This window comes from Myxine glutinosa, chromosome 2 (assembly GCF_964187855.1).
Source record: "Myxine glutinosa chromosome 2, kmMyxGlut1.1, whole genome shotgun sequence".
NCBI classification, from domain to species: domain Eukaryota; kingdom Metazoa; phylum Chordata; class Myxini; order Myxiniformes; family Myxinidae; genus Myxine; species Myxine glutinosa.
In genome coordinates, this window is record NC_136262.1 from 269,991,408 (window position 1) to 270,013,371 (window position 21,964).

At 44.0% G+C, this 21,964-nt stretch overlaps 1 protein-coding gene across 2 annotated transcripts in view; it reads right to left on the bottom strand.

Moving 5' to 3' along the window:
• LOC137420551 (attractin-like protein 1) overlaps window positions 1–21,964 on the bottom strand; it is a gene marked incomplete at its 5' end in the record, with an annotated part of 219,432 nt that overhangs the window by 142,756 nt on the left and 54,712 nt on the right. For both annotated transcript variants that reach the window (XM_078772550.1, XM_078772552.1), the window contains 2 exon segments: window positions 12,688–12,781; window positions 21,661–21,798. In XM_078772550.1, the coding sequence (XP_078628676.1) occupies window positions 12,688–12,781; window positions 21,661–21,798 (232 nt within the window).

Sequence of the window (21,964 nt, forward strand, 5' to 3'; positions counted from 1 at the left end):
TGAAAACTGACCCATGTAGAATATGTGATATTTTATGAGTTCAAAAAGAGCACAACTCCGTGAAAAATTTGGAAAACACCCCAAAACTCAAACTTGTTCTTTAACATCATAATAGAGCCATGTACCAAGTTTCAGTGAGTTGAATATGTTAAAGGGTATGGAAAAAGAAAGTCTAAAAAACCACAGCTGGGAAGGACATATGGACAGGAAACGAACCTATCATACCTAACATGGTAGAAAGGAGTATAAGGTTATTTGGGGTTCTTTGGCGTCTTAGGGGTTCACGGTGTCAAAAGGGTTTCCAGGGTCTAAAGGGTCTTAGGGATCTAGGGGGTATTAGGGGTCTAAATGGTCTTTGGGGTCTAAATGGTATTGGGGATCTAAATGGTCTTGTGGATCTAAATGGTCTTGGGGACCTAAAGAGGCTTCATGGTCTTAAAGGGTGTAAAGGGTCGAAAGGGTATTAAGGGTATTGAGGGTCTAAAGTGTATAAAGGGTATAGAGGGTCTTAACGGGGTCCTATAGGTCTTAAGGGTCAAAAAGGTCTTCGGGGTCTCACAGGTCTTTGGAGTCTTCAGAGTCTTAAAGGGTCTAAAATGGTGGTTCGGGTTATAAAGGGTCTTTGGGCTCTTAAAAGCTTCCAGGTTAAAGGTTTGTGGGTTTTAAGGGTATTAAACGGTCTTAAGAGTTTTAGGGGGCTTAAGGTCTCCATGGTCTTAGTGTTGTAAAGGATCTAAAGGGTTCTAAAGGGTCTAATGTAATTAATGCACATACTCACGATCTGTGCAGACAAACAAACAAGCAAGAAGACATCGTGCAGAGCATGATACTTGCAAAATCCAGCCCTCCCAAAAATAGAATTTGCCATTACTAGGGCATGCCCGTACGTGGGTGCCCGTTCCTTGCCAAAAAAAATAAATAACGCAACCCGTACGCTCTACCCCGCCCGTACGCCCGTAAACAAAAAAAACAACGCTCTTCGCTTCCGCCCTTCGCTCTGACTGAATTGGGAGAAATAATGCGCATAAGAAATCGAGAAATTATTATTTTCTCCGGAAGAAATCGAATTACGAACCGTAATGGCGCACGCGGTCGGCTCGGCTCGCTCTCACATCGGCCATGCCTACGCAATAACGCGTTCTGTGATTGGCTGCCGGAAGTGCAGTCTTCACTGTCCGGAAGGTCGCAAATCGCAGTTACGATGAATCGCAAATTAGTTTTAATTAGTTTTAAAACATAGTTTAACGGCAACATAGTTTTCCAACGTGAAATAAATGAATACGCTCTCAAATGTGCCGTCCGAGGCAGAGTCTGTTCGCCACGTTCGGCACACGTGATAGCTCGCTGCTCTCTGATTGGTTGAATCGTTTTTTGGACATAGCTCGGTAACTACTTCTCCGATTAATATGAAACCTTGAAAAGGCACATCCTCGGGTCCCCAGCAATATACCTGGCAAGTTTCAAGTATATCGGACCCGTGGTTGTCGAGAAACAGCGGTCACAGACAAACATACATACATACATACATACATACATACATACATACAAACATACAAACATACAAACATACACACAGAGATTACTGGAATTATAGATAGATTACATCAAATTGTCCATTTCATCAAGATTAAAATTGACGATCTTAATGATCTTAATCAAAGCTATGGTCAATCGGATTAAAATTGGAGATTTTAAAGATGAAAATTGATGATTTTAGAAGTTTGACCTTGAGTGGACCTTTGACCTTTTGACATAAACATAGTTTGTTTCCCAATTCAGTGATGCACTATGCAATTGCTGTTTAATTTTAAAGTCAATAGGATGAAAATTGATTTTATAAGTTTGACCTTGATTTGACCTTTGACCTTTTAACCTGAAAAATAGTTTGTTTTCCCAATTTATTGACTCAATGTGCAAATGCTGTTCAATTGTCAAGTCTATTGGATGAAAAATGGCAATTTTAGAAATTTGACCTCAAGATGACCTTTGACGTCAAAATCAATAGGCTTCTTCCTTTTGACCAACTCCACCAGATGGGGGAAGTTTTGTGAAGATCGGTTTAAAATTGTGACCTGTAGGTGACTGACAACACAAGGAACCCCCCCTCTCCCCCCCCCCCCCCTCCTGCCCCGTATCACCTTGCTCTTCCATGAGTCTCAATTGTGCAGATCAATTGGCATGTCTACACGACTCATACATTGGCAACCACAAGCAGTAAGTATTGAAAAAAAACTCGTTAGAAGAATATTGATGGAAAGTCATGGGGTTGTCATCTTGAAAAACGCTTGATGTCAACACCTGATATTTTCAAAACAAATGCCACTTCCATGCACATGCAGTCATCTGTCTCCGTTGGTGGAACCCTAAGAAGCCTTCTCCCAGGTAGACAGGCAGAGGTTCGCAGCTGAACCTAAACTTTGGGCTCCCTCCACAGATAGTCGAAGCCGACCGGCCAAGCGTCTAACGTTCAACCGCACCTCTCCTTCCCCACCCCCCGCCCCTCCCCTACCTCCCTACCTCCCTACCACCCCCCCCCCCCCCCCACAACATCCATCCCAGGTTTCTGTAGGGTACACATGGTCCACCATAAACCCCTTCTGGTCATACTCCCAAAACCCAGAATCACTACTCACCTCTACTCATTCATTCCTCTTTTTGCACACCTGTGGAATCAACTTCCACATTCTCTTCCGGCTCATTCTTCCCTCAGGTCTTCAAGACACCTGTTCACCACCATCTCAGATGTTGCCCCATCCAAAACTATGAAACTCCCCCACCCCATTTCAAGCCCATCTCTTTCCTTCCCGAGTTTGCTTCCATATTCACCTTGTTCACCCAATGAATCCTACCCAACCGTTCATTCTTACCCAAATCCTATATTTGTTGAAGCCTCCCTCTATTTTGCCCCTCAACCATGTTGTTTATATACCGTCCGTCTCTCCCCGTCTCTCCCCCTCTCTCCCCCTCTCCCCCTCTCTCCCTCTCTCCCTCTCCCTCCCCCTCCCCCCCTCTCTCTCTCTCTCTCTCTCTCTCTCTGGTGCGGTGTCATGGCGTCTGCTCGCTTCGTGTCGTGAGTGCTCTGTCTTGGCTGTTTGATAAGGTACGTGCCGCATCGCGTATGAACAAACGGGTTATCGTGTTCGTGTCCGATGTAGAGCACATTGCTCTCATCGTACAACAAGGTTTGTCCCTCGACTCCGGACACTTTGTTATGGTTTATCCCTTGGATACTCCTGCTCAGAAAGTGGTTATTTCAAATGTACCACCATTTCTCGATACCGATACAATCCTTGCAGCGCTGCAGCGATATGGGCAATGTGTGTCCCCATTAATAATGCTCCCTTTGGGCTGTAAGGATGAACGTGTCAGTCACGTGATGAGTTTCCGCAGACAGGTCTTTATGGTTCTCAAAAAGGAATATCCCTCCTTGAATGTTGCTTTAAAATTCACGACAAATGGCCGCGATTACCAAGTATACATCACCACCGACACCCTAAAGTGCTTTGGTTGTGGTGCAGTGGGACATATGAAACGGTTTTGCCGCAATCAGAAGGAACAGCCTAACATGGTCGAAACGGGAAACAATGGCTCGCAGATTAATGTTAACGTTTCCTGCTCGACAAATGTGCAGGATAAACCAGGTAAACAAGTGGACACGCCCCCTCCCGTTGAACCAATGGACAGCGCAAATGAGGGGTTTGTCACCGTTTCCAAAGTAAAAAAACGTAAATTGGCTGTAAGAAGTGCGTCACCTTCTGGGAAAAGGCAAATCAGTGAAAACTCCATCACTGGATTTCAATGTGAAAATAGGTTTGCCTTATTGGAGGAAAAGGACACCTCCACTAGTACAAACATCATCAAGGAAAAAGTGGATTCTAACTTTCCAATCCCAGTGAGTGTCGCTGATCCTTCAGACAGTGTCATCTCACACGAGGACGTTCATTGTGCAGCTTCCTCCTGTCAATCGCAAGAGGAGGAAAAGCACTTAAAATCTCCCCCTAAAAAAGGAATAAATGAGGAAAATAAGGGCACAGAGAGAATAAAAGAGGATAATTTAAATCCACTGGAGGAGAGTGACATCCATGAATCGAGCATGGTGGTCATGTCACAAACATGCTTGGAGCCCCCCACCTCGCATCCCGAAGAAGCTTCAAATGTGACTCCGGCACAAAACGTTCCTGAAGAAGTTTACTTTATTGAAACTGAGCAATCATGTGATGTGCGCCAGGAAACTGAAACACCAATTGATTCCCCATATGAGGAATCTGATGGTGAGGGTCAAGAGGAGTCCTCTCAGATTCTAAAGGCTGTAAACAGCCCTTCGGATGACGAGCTTCGGGACTTTTTGAGAGATTCCTATCGGAAAAGGAACATTGAACTGAAAGATCATTTCCCTGATCTGCAGGTGTTGATTTTTAAATTGAAGGAAATTGTGCATAACCCTGACACTCCAAATTTCACTGATGCTCAGAAGCACCGGCTCAGAAAAATGATCCAGAAAGCTCGGCAGGAGCTTCGTAAATGAGGTCCCTATGGGTTTTTTGATCTATTCAGTTATTTATCTTCTTTCTTTTTCCGAAAGAATGAGTGTTAGTTTTGGCAGTCTAAACATTAACGGTGGTGTTAGTTTAGAACGCAAAGTTCAGGTAAAAGATCTGACCCGGCGTTTGCACCTGGATAATAATAATAATAATAATAATGCATTTATTTTATATAGCGCTTTTCAGGAAGCCCAAAGACGCTTTGACAGAGTGCAAAACATAACGCATAGCAAAACATAAAGACAATTGCAAAAAAAGAAGAATCAATAGGGAAATATTCAAAGCACAAAGGAGGGAGAAGGAGAGGAGATAGTCAGGGGTTAGATGCTATGGGTTAAATGTTGAATGCAGTGTTGAACAGGTGGGTCTTGAGTGATGTTTTGAATGTGGTGAGTGAGGAGGAGTCTCTGATGGTGTGAGGTAGCGAGTTCCAGAGGGTGGGAGCAGCGATGGAGAAGGCCCTGTCCCCCCAGGATCTAAATTTGGTCCGGATGGGGGGGGTCAGGAGGTTGGTACCAGCAGAGCGGAGGTTGCGGGTGGGAGTGTGTCTGGAGAGGAGGTCAGCCAGGTAGGATGGGGCCAGGTTATGGAGGGCTTTGTAGGTCAAGAGGAGGATTTTGTACTGGATTCTCTGGGAGATGGGGAGCCAGTGAAGCTTGTAAAGGACGGGGGTGATGTGGTCACGGGTCCGGGAATGGGTGAGTAGACGGGCAGCGGAGTTCTGAATGTATTGGAGTTTATTGGTGATTGTTGAGGGTGAACCATAAAGGAGGCTATTGCAGTAGTCCAGACGGGAAGTGATGAAGGCGTGGATGAGGGTTTCTGCAGCCACAGAGGAGAGGGATGGACGGAGACGGGCGATGTTTTTCAGGTGGAAGAAGGCTGTCTTTGTGATCTGTTTAGTGTATTTGTCGAAGGAGAGGGTTTGGTCAAAGATGATGCCAAGATTCCGGATGTGAGGGGAGGTGGACACTGGGAAACCGTCGATGTTGAGGGCAAAGTTATGGGTGGACTTGGTGAGCGTTTTTGGGCCAATGATGATTATTTCAGATTTATCACAGTTAAGTTTGAGGAAGTTGATTTGAAGCCAGGATTTTATTTCAGTGATGCAGTTTGTCAGGATAGAGTGGGTGGCGGTGGAGATGGACTTGGTGGAGATGAAAAGCTGGATGTCATCGGCGAAGCAGTGGAATTGGAGACCATGACGGCGGATTAAGTGACCGAGGGGGGACAGGTAAAGGATAAAGAGGAGGGGGCCAAGAACTGAACCTTGGGGGACACCTTGGGGGAGGGGAGCAGTGGGGGATTTGCAGTTATTGATGGAGATGAACTGACGTCTGTCAGAGAGGTATGATTTAATCCAAGAGAGGGCAGTGCCGGTAATGTTAAAGGTGGTTTCAAGTCGGGTGAGGAGGATGGTGTGATCGATGGTGTCAAAGGCAGCGCTGAGGTCGAGGAGGATGAGAATGTTGAGGTTGCCAGCATCAGAGGAGAGGAGAAGGTCGTTGGTGATTTTGAGGAGAGCAGTTTCAGTACTGTGGTTGGACCGGAATCCGGATTGGAATGTTTCATACAGGTTATTGGCAGAGAGGTGATGCTTGAGTTGAGTGGCTACAGCGCGTTCCAAAACCTTTGACAGAAAGGGTAGGTTGGAGATGGGTCTGAAGTTATTTAGGGTGTCAGGGTTTAGTCCAGGTTTTTTCAGAATGGGGGTAACAGCAGCAATTTTGAGGGATGGTGGGACGATGCCTGTAGACAGGGAGGAGTTTATTGTTGCAATGATAAGTGGAGAAAGAGCAGGAAGGGAGGCCTTGACAAAGCTGGAGGGGATGGGGTCAAGAGTGCAGGTGGCAGTTTTCATTCCGATGAGGAGTTCAGAGAGGTCAGTAGGGGAGACTGGGGAGAATTGAGACAGGGGATGGCAGGATAAGGGGGGGCAGGTGGTTTGAGGGGGAGCGGGTGCGGCGGTGGTCAAGCTGTTGTAGATGTTTTCAATTTTGCGTTGGAAGAATGAAAGGAAGGAGATGCAGTTGTCTATTGTGAATGACTGGGTGGTGGTGTTCAGGGGGCTGAGGAGTTTGTTTATTGTAGAGAAGAGTGCTTTTGGGTTTCCGGAGCCAGAGTGGATAATTTGAGAGTAGTAGGCGGAGCGGGCGCGGGAGAGGGCATCTTTATAGTGTTGTATGTGGTCCTTGTAGGCCTGGGAGTGAACTGTGAGACCTGTTTTATTGCGGAGTCTTTCAAGTTGGCGAGCACGAGTTTTCATTAGGCGGAGCTCAGGGGTAAACCAGGGAGCAGAATGGGTGAAAGAAACTGTTTTGGTTTTTATAGGCGCAATTTGGTCAAGGCAGGAAGAGAGAGTGTGGTTGTAGTAGTCAGTGAGGTCAGAAGGGGTGTGGAGGTCAACGAAGGGAGAAGTGGACATTTTTTCAGAGAGGGTCGATGAGAATGAGGCAGGTGAAAAAGCGTTTAGCTTACGGAAGTTGATAGTGCGATAATGCCTTGGTGCTGGGGTGGGGATGTTGATGGTCAGAGTGATGGCTAGGTGGTCAGAGAGAGTGAGGTCGGAGCCAGAGAGATGGTGCAAAATTAGTCCAGTAGAGCAGACAAGGTCCAAAATGTGACCACGGTTATGGGTAGGAAAGTTGACATGTTGAGTGAGGTTAAAGCAGGTGAGTAAATCAGTGAAGTCAGTGGTTAGCGTGGAGTCAGTGGAGTCCATGTGGATATTGAAATCACCAAGGAGGAGGATTGAGGGGGAGAGGGAACATAGCTGGGTCAGAAAGTAGGAGAAGTCAGACAGGAATGATGGGTGTGGTTTGGGAGGGCGGTAGACAACAGCCATGACTGACTGTGTGTGACCAGAGAGTTTAAAAGCCAGGTGTTCAAATGATGGAGCAGATGAGATGGAGATGAGGTTGGTCTTGATGTCTTGTCGGTGAATAACGGCAATTCCACCACCTCGGCCCTCCGAGCGTGGTTTATTGATGTAAGAATATCCATTGGGTGTGGTGAGGTTGAGCGTGTAGTAGTCCAGTGGTTGTTGCCAGGTCTCAGTGAGACAGAGAAAGTCCAGTTTATTTTCCAGGATGTAGTCGTTCAGGATGAGGCATTTGTTGTTGAGGGACCGGGTATTGAACAGGGTGAGCTTGATGTTGTTTTGTACGGCGGGTATGAATCCAGGTGATTTGGCCAGGGTTCGCAGACAGGAGGTGCGATTTTGTGCGTTGTTGTGACCAGGTGTGTTGGGACGATGAGTGGGAGTGCGCTGAGCCGACCAGAGGATGGGGATGGAGTGACCTGATTGTAAATAAACAAACTTACGACCGGAGCCACGGTGAATGTACCTGGGTCGACGCAGGAGTCCATTCGATCTGATTGCAGAGATGCATGATGGGGTGGAGCGGGTTTTAAGCAGGAGAAGCCTTGCGGCAGAGTACCGCAGAGCCATGCCAGCAGGAGCGAAGGCAAAGCGAGCACGCGGCCAAGGGTGAGGAGGCGAAACAATCGACACAACCAACGGGAGTGGGCCCGAGGAAACAGCGATGGAGCCGAGCAGGTGAAGCCCGGAGCAGCAGAGCAGAGCCGGGACCGCGCAGAGGAAGACTCAATGGCCATAAATCCGCCACGACCACCAGGAAAGCAAGACACGGACAATGGTCCAGTCAGAGAAGCGGCGAGCAAACGACGCCAGCGTCCTCTCACGACCGGACCGGAAAACGGAAGTCTTGTTACTTGTTACTGCAAGAAACGCATGGAGATCTGAATGGCCAAGCCCAATGGAGAAGGCTAATGAAGGGCCAGTGGTTCTTCAGTGATATCAATTGTCTCACTGCTGGAATTGCTTTCTTTGTCTCCTCCTCATTAACACTCACACAAGTTCAATATAATGAAATAATTCCCGGACATCTGGCTTGTCTTCAATTCACTGCCAATAATCAAATCTTTGTTTTTGTAAACATATATGCCCCCTGTAAGAATGCTGAAAGGCACAACTTCTTTCTAAAGCTAGAGGATTTTCTGAGTACAATTGACTTAAATTGCTCTTTTATAATGAGTGGCGACTTCAACTGCACTCTTGACCCTGCGTTAGATAAAAACAGTGCGGAGCCACATCCTAGATCTGCCAAACCTTTGGAGAAAATCATCAAGACGACGGGATTAATAGATGTCTGGCGTATTCAGCACCCTATGCAACGGCAGTTTACTTGGTCTAGATGTACGTCTCAGATGCACACACTAGCCAGGTTAGACAGAATTTATGTCAATACTGTAATGCTTGACAAGATATTGAAATCTGATATTGTGCCTTCTCTTTTTTCTGATCACCTGGCTGTAACCTTGTCCTTTAAGCTTGCTCTGCAGCAACATGGCAGCCCATATTGGAAGTTCAATGTCATGTTGCTGGAAAATGCTGCTTTTTGTGAAGCTTTCAAAGTGTTTTGGATTAGCCTCAAAGAAAGAAAGAATAATTTTGATAACCCGATATTGTGGTGGGACTACGCAAAGGCACAGATCGCTGTCTTTTGCCAACAGTTTAATTACTTCTCTTCTTTCAGTGTAAAAAGGGAGAGGTTCACACTAGAAAAGGAAATAATGAAGTTGCAAACTGATGTGGCAAATAGCCCCAATAGAACAAATAATCATTTGCTTATGGAAAAGAAGACTCAACTAAACAGCCTAGTCGAATACCAAGCAAAAGGTGCAATGGTCCGTCTACGGATGGATCAGCTATATAATTTAGATGCACCGACAAAATTTTTCTTCCATTTTGATAAAAAGACTACCAATCAAAGGCAAATTGAAACCTTAAAGCTCTCAACTGGTAACACTGTGACGTCACAAGATAATATAAAGAGGGAGGTCTATAACTTCTTTTCAGACCTGTTTATGGCAAATGATGTTGACGATGGCTCAATAAGTTACTTCACATCTGACTTACCCATGCTAAGTGCTGCTCAAAGGGATCAGCTTGGCTCCTTACTTTCCTTGGAAGAGCTTACACTTTCCCTTGCTTCTTTACCTACGGGTAAATCTCCTGGGTTGGACGGCCTCCCAATAGAGTTTTATAAATCCTTTTGGCCCTTATTAGGCCCAGAACTATTGGAGGTCTTTAATAGTTCATTACGTTGTGGTGACTTGCCGATGAGCTGCCATAGAGCAGTCATTAGTCTATTACCCAAGAAAGGAGACCCTCAGCTCATTGATAATTGGCATCCAATTTCTCTTCTAACTTCAGATTATAAAATATTTTCTAAAGTTCTAGCTCGACGCATCGCCCCACTCCTAGAGTCGTTGATTCAAAGTGATCAGTCTTTCTGTATCCCTAACCGACAGATACACGATAACATTTTTTTATTAAGAGATCTTTGGGATGTGTGTAAAATAAAAAATGACAATCTTGGTTTGATTGTGCTTGACCAAGAGAAGGCTTTTGACCGTATAAGTCATGTATATCTTTTCAAGGTGCTAGAGTGTTTTGGACTTGGTCCTGATTTTCTTTCCATGGTAAAACTGCTCTATAATGGCATTTCCTCAATACTCAGAGTAAACTGTGAGCTAACTTCACCTGTAAAGGTTGGAAGGGGTATCCGTCAGGGATGTCCTTTATCTGGTATTCTGTACTCTTTAACCATTGAGCCTCTTTTAATCAAAGTCCGCAGCATCTTAACCGGATGCAAAAATTTGCTCACAAGGCCTGTGAAAGTCTCTGCATATGCTGACGATATTTGCGCCATCGTACATAATAGTGATGAGATAAAGAAACTGGTGGATTGCTTGGACTATTATGGTTCAGCTTCTTCAGCTTTGGTAAACTGGAACAAGTGCCAGGCGATGTGGATGGGCCCATGCCAGCACCCTATGCCTGTCCTCCCGAAACACCTCACCTGGTCCCTCAACGGAATGAAGTACCTTGGTGTTTACATCGGTGATGAAGCAACACAAGCGAAAAATTGGGAGGGTCTCGCTGACTCTCTCGAACAAAAGCTGCGGAAATGGAAAGGTTTGCTGGCTTTGCTTTCATACCGGGGACGAGTCCTGGTCATAAACAACCTAGCAGCATCTATACTGTGGCACAGAATCAAAGCCATTCCACCTCCTGAACGCTTTCTGCTGAATATACAGAAGACAATAATAAACTTCTTCTGGAGTGGAAAACATTGGCTTCGTCCAGAGATCTTGAATCTTCCCTTAGAGGAAGGCGGGCATGGTCTTGTGGACATCGTATGCAGGGCTATGGCATATGGCATCGCCTCAATCTGGCGGCTTCTCTATGGTCCATCAGACCTAGCCTGGAGGTCCACTGCTCTCCTCCTCCTCCGTCAAGCCGGCATGCTAGACTATTCATTTGGTCTATTCCTAATGAACATGAAATGTATTGATCTGTCCTTGCTTCCACCATTTTACAATATAATTTTGAATGCTTGGCGTGTTTTCATGGTCGACCGTGATTGTTTCCTACACCCAAGAGATGTTTTTCAGAGAGCCTCTTTTCTACAACTCTCTCTTCAAAAGAATAAGAACGGAACGCTCTTTTATTGATTATTTTGTTCAGAATGGTGTCCATCACGTTGCTGATCTAATGATTGAGACAAGGACATGGTTAAGTGCTGCAGCACTTGCAAATAAAGTTGGCATGTGGTCAAACCGCATAATATCTGCTGTGCTATGCGAAATACTTAGCGTATACCGCAAAGTTAAGGTGCACTGGCCCAATTGTTTGTGAGCCAAGCCTCTGTTTCCCAAATTTAGAACTCACCCCCACTGTAATGAATTCTGGTACAATAATAAAATATTTACCAAAAATACGTTTTGGATCTGCAGGTCTGGAAAATTGTGCAATATACCAGGCCTGCGTCAAAGCAATCCGGCCCTCCTTAGGAACTTGGCAGTCAAGGAAGTGGCACAATTGCTTGCCTACAGAATACCCCTTCCAACCTAACTGGAAAGCCTATTATCACATACTTATTCCAAAGAAAACTGCCGACCTGTCGTGGAGGTTGGCACATTGGGTATTACCCACCAATAAGCTCTTGCATGTTTTTTCTTCTGAAATATCTGACCATTGTCCCTTCTGTGGTGCTCTTGAGACCGTGTCACATGCTTATGTTGAATGTGCACGCTTGATTCCTTTATTTGGTTTGCTGCATGAAATGTGCATGAAGCTTTCTTTATACTTTACTTTGAATTCTTTCATTTTTTGCTTTGCCTCAAACACACACCAAATAGAAGTGGCCCTAGCGAACTTTCTCGTTGCCATGGCAAAGAAAGCAATATATCGCACGAGGAAAATGCAAATTGAAAATCCTACAAGATGTACAGATAACCTCCCGGCCTGTTTTAAAGGACTTGTTTTTGCCCGGATTAAAACAGAATTTTGTTTCTATACATATATGGATAAAGTATTGATCTTCAAAAGTATATGGGCATTGAATAATGCACTTTGCTCTGTGCAAAATGGTGCGCTGATCACAGATTGATCACTCCTCGAGCATGATATGATTTCTTTGTGAGAAGCAAAACACTTTATTATTTTTTTTCCTGTTCCCTTTCTTGATGTACTAATGGTCTTCATGTAAATGTTCCCTTTAAAATGGTTTTGCTTGTTTTTTTTACCTCTGATTTGTGAAATGCTTTGTGAAATGGTTGTATTTATACGTTTTACAAAATATACTTTTTGATATTTTTGTAATAAAAGGATGTAAAAGTCTCTCAGTCTCTCTCTCTCAGTCTCTCTCTCTCAGTCTCTCTCTCTCAGTCTCTCTCTCTCAGTCTCTCTCTCTCAGTCTCTCTCTCTCTCTCTCTCTCTCTCTCTCTCTCTCTCTCTCTTTAGTTCCTTTTTTTTTTTCTGTTGTGTCCTGACCCATTCTGTGCTCTAGCAACTCAACGGGCCCAGACTTTGTATGTACGAAAAACCCGTCTTATTTTCGTGAATCCAATTCCAGGATAAATTTATGAGAGGAAATACAAGCTTTATCACTTCATCAACAATATCCCCAAATGGAAAATAAGAATCTATAACACGGAGACAAATGCTTTCATGGGGATTCGGCCTAACGCTCAAGTAGCTTAGAAATGGACGGAAAGGCCAAACATAAAAGCAAAGGTGTCGAGGAAGAGGAGCGCCACATAACAAATCACTTACTCCTGGCAGTGGTTTCCCTTGATACCCTTAGTTGTGCAGTAACACGTCCCAGTCTGGGGGTTGCACTCCGTTGCATGGTTGTTGCACTTGCACGCTGCACACACACACAAAGAAAGAATAATCCCGAAGTTAATTACTCCTACCTGGTGTGAAGTTGTACGACATGGAAAGTAAATGATATTTGGTTTTCCAAACGCTAACAATACTGTCTGCAGTAAAATAACTTGCACTTCCATTGAAATGCAAACACTTCATGCACAAACAATGATGTAGAATGAGGCATCATGTGGCAGTGGGCACAACACCATATTGGGAAGAAAGAACATGACACGGTGCACACATTAGGAAATACAGTTCCTGTAGAAAGTCTACACCCCCTTTCAAAATTTTCACCTTTAGTTACCTTATAGCCTAGAATTAAATTGCATTAAATCAAACTTTTCCCAACTTTATTTACACATTGTAACCCACAACTTCCAAGTGAAAAACAAAATCTACAAATTTCAGAAAATTAATTAAAACTACAAAACTAGAATATCTTGGTTGTCCATCCCCATTACAATAGCAATTGCAAATCAGCTCAGGTGTAACCAATCACCTACAAAATCACACACCAAGTTAATTGGCCTCCACCTGTGTTAAATTGTAGTGATTCTGATTATTTCAGAATAAAATCAGCTGTTCCTGATGGTTTCCTCTGCTGGGTCGTGCATTTCACAGCAAAGACTCAACCATGCGCACCAAGGAGCTTTCAAAATACCTCTGGGATAAAGTTGTGGAATGGTACAGATCAGAGGATGGATATAAAAATATTTCAAAGGCCTTGAATATCCTTTGGAGCATAGTCAAGACAATCATTAAGAAGTAAAAGGCCTAAGGTACCACCAAAACCCTGCCTAGATGAGGCCGTCCCTCCAAACTGGATGACCAAGCAAGGAGGAGACTGATCATAGAGGTCACCAAGAGCCAAAGCCAATGGCAACTTTGAAAGAGCTGCAGGCCTTTATAGCAAAGACTGGTCACTGTGTGCATGTGACAACAATATCCCAAGCACTCCACAAGTCTGGCCTGCACGGTAGGGTGGCAAGAAGAACGCTATTTCTCAAAAAAGCCCACCTTCAGTCTCATTTGAGGTATGAAACCTAGAACAACACTCTTCGACGTCACGGCATCAACCGATATGCCTCCGCCCACATTATTACACATCATTATAATACTTACACCAAGTTTGATTTAAATCCATTCAGTTGTTCACAAGTTATCACATTTTTACCTGACATGACCTCTGACCTTTGACCTCAGGACCCCCAATTCTAATCAGTTAATCTTTACATCATTATACATATCTGTACCTAGTTTAAATTATATCCTTTTAGCCGTTCTCAAGTTATAGACCGATTACAGACTTTGACCTCGTGACCCCCAAAATCGAATCAGTTAATCTTTACATCATTATACATATCTGTACCCAGTTTGAATTATATCCCTTTGGCCATTCTCAAGTTATAGACCTATTACAGACTTTGACCTCGTGACCCCCAAAATCGAATCAGTTAATCTTTACATCATTATACATATCTGTACCCAGTTTGAATTATATCCCTTTGGCCATTCTCAAGTTATAGACCTATTACAGACTGACCTTGTGACCCCAAAATCTAATCAGTTCATCTTTACCTCAAGTAAAGGTTCACCAAATCAGTTCACCTTTACCTCTACCTCAAGTTTACCTCAATCAGTTCATGTCATCTTTACCATTATACATACCTGCATCAACTTTGACTGAGATACATTCAGCCGTTCTCAAGTTATTGCGGTAACGAAAACCTATCACGGACGGATGGACGGACGGACAACCTTAAAACATAATGCCTCCGCCGACGAATTCGTAAAAAAACTACTCCAGAGATTCTGAAGCCATGTGGAAAAAGGTTTTGTGGTCTGACGAAACCAAGACGGAACCTTTTGGCTAAAATGCAAAACAGTATGTGTGGTGCAAACCCAACAGGGCACATCACCCAAAGAACACCATCCCTACTGTGAAGCATGGTGATGGCATCATCATGTTATGGAGATGTTTCTCATCAGTAGGGACTGGGGCACTTGTCAGGATAGAAGGGAAAATGGATGGACCAACATATAGAATAATCCTAAAGGAAAACCTGCTGCCCTCCACAAGAAAGCTGAAATTTGGACGGAAGTTCACCTTTCAGCATGGCAACGACCAGAAACACACAGCCAAAGATACACTTGAGTTGCTAAGGAACAAAAAAGTAAAGTAAATGTCCTTGATTGGCCCAGTCAGAGCCCCCAACCTAAATCCAATCAAAAATCTGTGGCACGACTTGAACATTGCTGTCCATCAACGCTCCTCACGCAACTTGACTGAACTTGAACAGTTTTGTACAGAAGAAAGGGCAAATATTGCCCAATCAAGGTGTGAGAACTGTCCCAACAGACTCAAAGCTGTAATTGCTGTCAAGGTGCTTCCACCAAGTATTAACTCAGGGGGGTGAACACTTATCCAACCGAGATATTCTAGTTTTGTATTTTAAATTAATTTTCTGAAGTTTGTTGAATTTGTTTTCACTTGGAAGTTGTGGGTTACGATGTCTAAATAAAGGTGGAAAGTCTGATTTAATGCAATTTAATTCCAGACTATAAAGTGAACTAAAGATGAAAATTTTGAAATGGGGCATCAACTTTCTATAGGCTCTGTAGTTGTTAGATTTCAAGGTGATGTCACAAACAGTAATGTTGAACTAGAAAGGCACTCAGTAGAGTGCGTACCTCGGATTGTTCTTGTCACACACCCAACCTGTCCACCACGTTTTTTTTTTCTCGTTTTTTTTGTATACTGAATCGAGGCTCGTGAAAGAGCTAACATTCACTTCACAAACAAATCAACCAGACAAACAAAATATATAAAAAGAGGGAGCGGAAGACAAGATGGGGAGAGAAGGGGAAGCACACAAACACAACATTTGAGAGCAGGGAGATGTGTGGGAGGGAGAGGGCTTGGGGGGGAGGAGGTGTGGGAAGGGGGGGGGGGAGGTATAAAACACAAGGACACCAAGGACTTCCAGGACAGAAGTTGGTATTTCAAAAAAGTGGAATTGGGGTGAAATTAGCGGGGGTAGAAAAGATCAAGGTTTTGGATGTGGGAAGATAAGAGATGGTGGTGAACAGCTGTTTTAAAGACCTGGAGGGTGGAGTGGGATTGAAGAGAGTGAGGGAGTTTGTTCCAGAGGCGGGAGAAAAGAGGCATGAAGGAGTGAAGGTGAGCAGAGAGTCTTGATTTTGGCAGTTTAACCATAAGAGGGTTGCAGGCAGATCTTGTGCGACCTGTAGGAATATTTGCGGGACAGAGCCCAGAGAGAGCTGGGGGGGCAAGGCCAGAGAGGAGTCGGTAGAAGACGGAAAGACCACCAACCTGCCTGCGGTGAGTAAGTGAGAGGCCCTTGGAGTTATCTTCATCGCGGGAGATTCCAATGATTCTGAATGCTTTGGTTTCAACAGCGTGAAGACGAGCTAGGTGTGAGGCAGGAGCACCAGCCCAGAGGGGAGAGCAGTATTCCATTGAGCTGCGGATGAAAGCCTTGTATGTGGTGAGGAGCTCAGGTGTGCCAAGGAAGGACTTCGCATGACGGAGGATGCCCAGTCGGCGACTGGCTTTGGAGGCCAGATTTGAAATGTGGTTTTCCCAGGAAAGATCATGGCAGATAGTGAGACCCAAAAGCTTGAGTGACAGAACTTCTTGGAGAGGATTATTCAGAAAGTGGATGGGAAGGTTGTCCAGTCGGTCTTTTCGGAGAGACATCGTAAGAGTGTGAGATTTGTCAGGATTGAAAGACATGTTCCACTTGTTTGCCCAGTCTGTGATTTTGTCCAGGTCTGCAGAGAGTGAGGAGGCTGCAGACTGCCGATCTGAGGGATAAAGAATGGAGCGACAGAGAGTAGATTCATCAGCAAAGACATAGAGAGGATTTTCAAGAGAGTCAGAAAGATCATTGATGAAGACCAGAAAAAGCACAGGGCCCAGAACACTGCCTTGGGGAACTCGAGCCTGAACAGGAAGAGGAGATTAGAGAAACCCATTCAGGGCCACACGTTGACTACGACTAGAGAGGAAGTCCGCCAGCCATGCGTGGAGATTTCCATGGATACCAAAAGAGGAGAGTTTGGTGAGTAGAGCGGGGTGCCAGACCGTATCGAAGGCACGTGATATGTCAAGGGAGACAGCTCTAATTTCCTGTTTGGCATTGAGGACCTCCATCCATTGTTGAGAAAGCAGAAGCAGCATGTCCAGAGTAGAGTGACCAGGTCTGAAACCAAATTGATGATCAGAGATCAAGCCATTGGAGAAAAGGAAAGATTTAATATCTGAAGTAATGATGGATTCCATGACTTTGCTGATAATTTGGAGAAGGAAGAAGGGAACGTCCACAATGGGAGAAGGTTTTGTCCGAAACTGTCCACAACGTTTTGAGATATCGTGAGACATCGGTTTTGGACCCATCTTTCAATGATGAGGAATCACTTTAAAATTATCGTGTCCGAATGTACAGTGCAATCATAGACATACAGACGCTTATTACAATACTAGATGGAACTATCCTCATCCTCTTCTTCCCCTCCATCAATCATTCAATGCAAGCCAACAACACACTGCCAGGTGTTCTCTTCCAGTTGCAGTATTTTGCTACCTTCCTCCTTTTGATGACATTCAGGAGACCATCAACTTCCCAAATTCCAACTCGACCGAGACTCCATTAATTTGTTTTATCCTCCATCCAGGACACTCTCAGCATTCTCCTCCAAATACAAAAAGCAAAAGCGCTAATACGCCTTTCATCGTCTGCTTTAAGAGTCCAACTTTCACAGCCATAAAGTGCAATACTCAAAACAGGTGATTGCACTTACCTTTTTTCAGGTGTACTCCAATATGTTGAGACTTCCAAACATCGGACAAATCACGAACTATGCCTCGAGCCAGAGTAAATCAGATCCTGATCTCCATAGACGTAGGTTCAGATGATGAAATTATTGAGTCAAGATCTTTTTGGGATCAGCTCTGACATGCCAATATGCACCTTTTGTCCACTTACACCATTCCAAATCATGACGTGAGTCTTATCTTCATTATTATACGCAATCCAAATAGCTGACTCTTCATCTCGTCTTCCTCTGCCACTGGTTCCAACTCCTTTTTGATTTGGCCGAGGGTAGCATCATTGGCGTAGCGTAGATTCCAAATGTCACGGCCACCAACTGTGCATCTCACTCGTTCTGGGAAGACGCACCTCACATCTCTCATAATCCTCTCACCAACTGCGCATCTCACTCGTTCTGGTAAGACGCACCTCACATCTCTCATAATCCTCTCACCAACTGTGAATCTCATTCGTTCTGGTAAGACGCACCTCACATCTCTCATAATCCTCTCATCAACTGTGCATCTCACTCGTTCTGGTAAGACGCACCTCACATCTCTCATAATCCTATCAACTGTGCATCTCACTCGTTCTGGTAAGACGCACCTCTCATCTCTCATAATCCTATCAACTGTGCATCTCACTCGTTCTGGTAAGACGCACCTCACATCTCTCATAATCCTCTCATCAACTGTGCATCTCACTCGTTCTGGTAAGACGCACCTCACATCTCTCATAATCCTATCAACTGTGCATCTCACTCGTTCTGGTAAGACGCACCTCTCATCTCTCATAATCCTATCAACTGTGCATCTCACTCATTCTGGTAAGACGCACCTTACATCTCTCATAATCCTCTCAACAACTGTGCATCTCACTCGTTCTGGTAAGATGCACCTCACATCTCTCATAATCCTCTCAACAACTGTGCATCTCACTCGTTCTGGTGAAACGCACCTCACATCTCTCATAATCCTATCAACTGTGCATCTCACTCATTCTGGTAAGATGAACCTCACATCTCTCATAATCCTCTGAACAACTGTGCATCTCACTCGTTCTGGTAAGACGCACCTCTCATCTCTCATAATCCTCTGAACAACTGTGCATCTCACTCGTTCTGGTAAGACGAACCTCACATCTCTCATAATCCTCTCAACAACTGTGCATCTCACTCGTTCTGGTGAAACGCACCTCACATCTCTCATAATCCTATCAACTGTGCATCTCACTCATTCTGGTAAGATGAACCTCACATCTCTCATAATTCTCTGAACAACTGTGCATCTCACTCGTTCTGGTAAGACGCACCTCACATCTCTCATAATCCTCTCACCAACTGTGCATCTCACTCGTTCTGGTGAAACGCACCTCTCATCTCTCATAATCCTCTGAACAACTGTGCATCTCACTCGTTCTGGTAAGACGAACCTCACATCTCTCATAATCCTCTCAACAACTGTGCATCTCACTCGTTCTGGTGAAACGCACCTCACATCTCTCATAATCCTATCAACTGTGCATCTCACTCATTCTGGTAAGATGAACCTCACATCTCTCATAATTCTCTGAACAACTGTGCATCTCACTCGTTCTGGTAAGACGCACCTCACATCTCTCATAATCCTCTCACCAACTGTGCATCTCACTCGTTCTGGTAAGACGCACCTCTCATCTCTCATAATCCTCTCACCAACTGTGCATCTCACTCGTTCTGGTAAGACGCACCTCTCATCTCTGATAATCCTCTCACCAACTGCATTGAAGAGCATAGGGTAACAGTGTAAACAAGCTTCTGATAAACCAAACGAGATGTTTTGGCACTCCAACTTCCAATAAGGCTTTCCACAGGACGCGATGACGGACTCGAATGCCTTGGCATAGTCGATGACTATTGCCCATAACTGTCTCCTTTTGGCCCTTCACCTTTTCAATCAAAGTTCTCAACATCAACATGGTATCTGTAGTGCCCTTACCACATACAAAACCAAACTGCTTCTCGGCAATAACCTCTTCCGTATCAAATAGCAGTTAACTCTTTGCCTGATGATGTCCAACAGGATCTTTGATGCGTGATTATTTAAAGGACCGTCCCATGTTTGGAGCACTCTGGTGTTCCAGCAACCTTGGGAACTGTAACGATGTCCGATATTACCCATTCGCCAGGCCAATCTGTGATTTTCCATATGGGGTTAATGATACTTTTCATAACGTCGATCACCGTTCCATGGAAACTATTGTTTATTTGGATTTCACAAGTATCATGCGACGCACAACATCTTCTTGTTTATTTATTTGACGTTCTCTTGAACTACTCAACCAGGGACCATAACCCCTTTCATGAAAAGGTCGTTGTCCAATGACTTCCGTTGTCCGAGGAGTATTTTCCAGTATGAATGACGTTTTTTTTATCATTAAGCTGACTTATCCACTATTTTTACTGAAAAACTGAATGACAGAATCTCACAAGATTGTGAATTAAACGTGTTTGTTTTATTTACTTTTAACATTGATTTTAATGAACGAGAACAGGAAGGTTGTTAACAACACGAAGAAAGGGGGAAGAGATTGTGAATTTTACGTCTGTTGTATTTACTTTTAATATTTTTTTTAACTAATGGGAACATGAACAACGTATGAGCAATGCAGGCATGCTTTAATGATCCAAGTATTCATCCTCGTGCTCGTGTCGTTTCACACGATCATTTGTGCATAATTCAAATCAAATGTTTAGTGCGAATGTAGAGAGGATGTGGTGCACCCCTTTTTATTTGGATCGCAAGTGGATCAAAGGGGGGACAGGGTCCGAGGATTTGCAGTGAAGAGGGGGTTGAGGAATTGAGGTTGGGTGGGGGTGGGATTGAGGATTTTGGATGGGGAGGGATTTGAATATTTGGGATTTGGGGGTGGGGAGGTTGAGGACTTGAGGTCTCATTTTATGACAAAATTTCCATGGGTCACTGCTAGTTGTGTAATAATTGGTGCTGAAAGGAAAAGCATTACGAGATTCATGCACAACAACAACAACAACAACAACAACCAATTGATTGAAATGGCAATTATCGTGGGTTAAGGATCAATCTGTGATAAACCGCCAACCCAGGACATTGCATTTAAATGCTTTCAGCCACAATAACAAATGTCGAAGTAATCAAAACAATAAATCCAACATAAATGAGGATGATAACAAATGTTGAGGTGCAAAGTACACTTTGTAATAACACAATTACACCTCCATTAAACGGCCAAACGTTCCATCATTGCTTTGTACACGAACAAATTGATGACCTCACAGATTGTGAAACGAAAGTGATTCCCTGAAAGCAACAATTAAGGTAAAGATTCCCATCATGCTGTTTGTGCTTTGTTCTAATCAAGAGGATAATTACCAAGTTCTCACAAAGATGGACAATATTTCATGGTAAAACAAATCCATAATTCACTTCTGAAGTTGATTCTTGAGAGAGGAAGTACTTGAACTGCAGAAGCAAAATCACTTTAAAAATTAAATAATTAACGTATCCGGATGCGGATGTTCACCAAAATCTTATCACTTCGTCCTCGTCACACACCGAAATCAAATCGGCTTGTCACCTACAGAACACATCCACCACGTTTTATCATAATCTGTCCACAACATTTTGAAATATCGGCTAATATGGATCGTTGTATCAGCTAATCGATCACATTTACCAATCAAATTGAATAGAGGGACTCATTGTCAGGTGATCCTCATCATCAACATCAGGTGGTCCTCTCCATACACCCACAAAGCTGAAGCCCTACTTTTCATAATGCAGAATACACATCAAGCAGGATTAACAGCTTTAACCAAAATGGCTAAAAGTACAAAAGATCACCAATGTAATTGTATTTCTGCATAAAAATGCAGATAGATGATAAAATGCAGATAGATATAGATGTTAAAATGTTAATCCAAAGTTGTGGTATGATGGAATGCATGAGGACAAGGTCAGATGATGACAATATCACCACCTGACCTTGTTTATTACCCTGACAAAGGGACAAAGTTTCTTACCTTGACAAGATCCGCCGTTTACAGAATCCCCAAAGAAACCGGCCATGCACATTTCACAGTTTGGACCCCGAGTCAGGTCCTGACAATTCTCGCACGCAGAGTTGTTCACACACGAGCTGTGTCCATTGCACTGGCAGGCTGCACACACCATGTAATTGCAGATAGATGAAGAGACGAGGAAGGATGAAGAGAAGAGGGAGGGTGGATGATGAAGAAGGGAAGGAACAAGAAGAGGAGTAAGAAGAGAAAGAGGAAGAAGAGAAGGAGGAAGGAAGATTGAGAATGGAGGAAGGAATGTTATAAC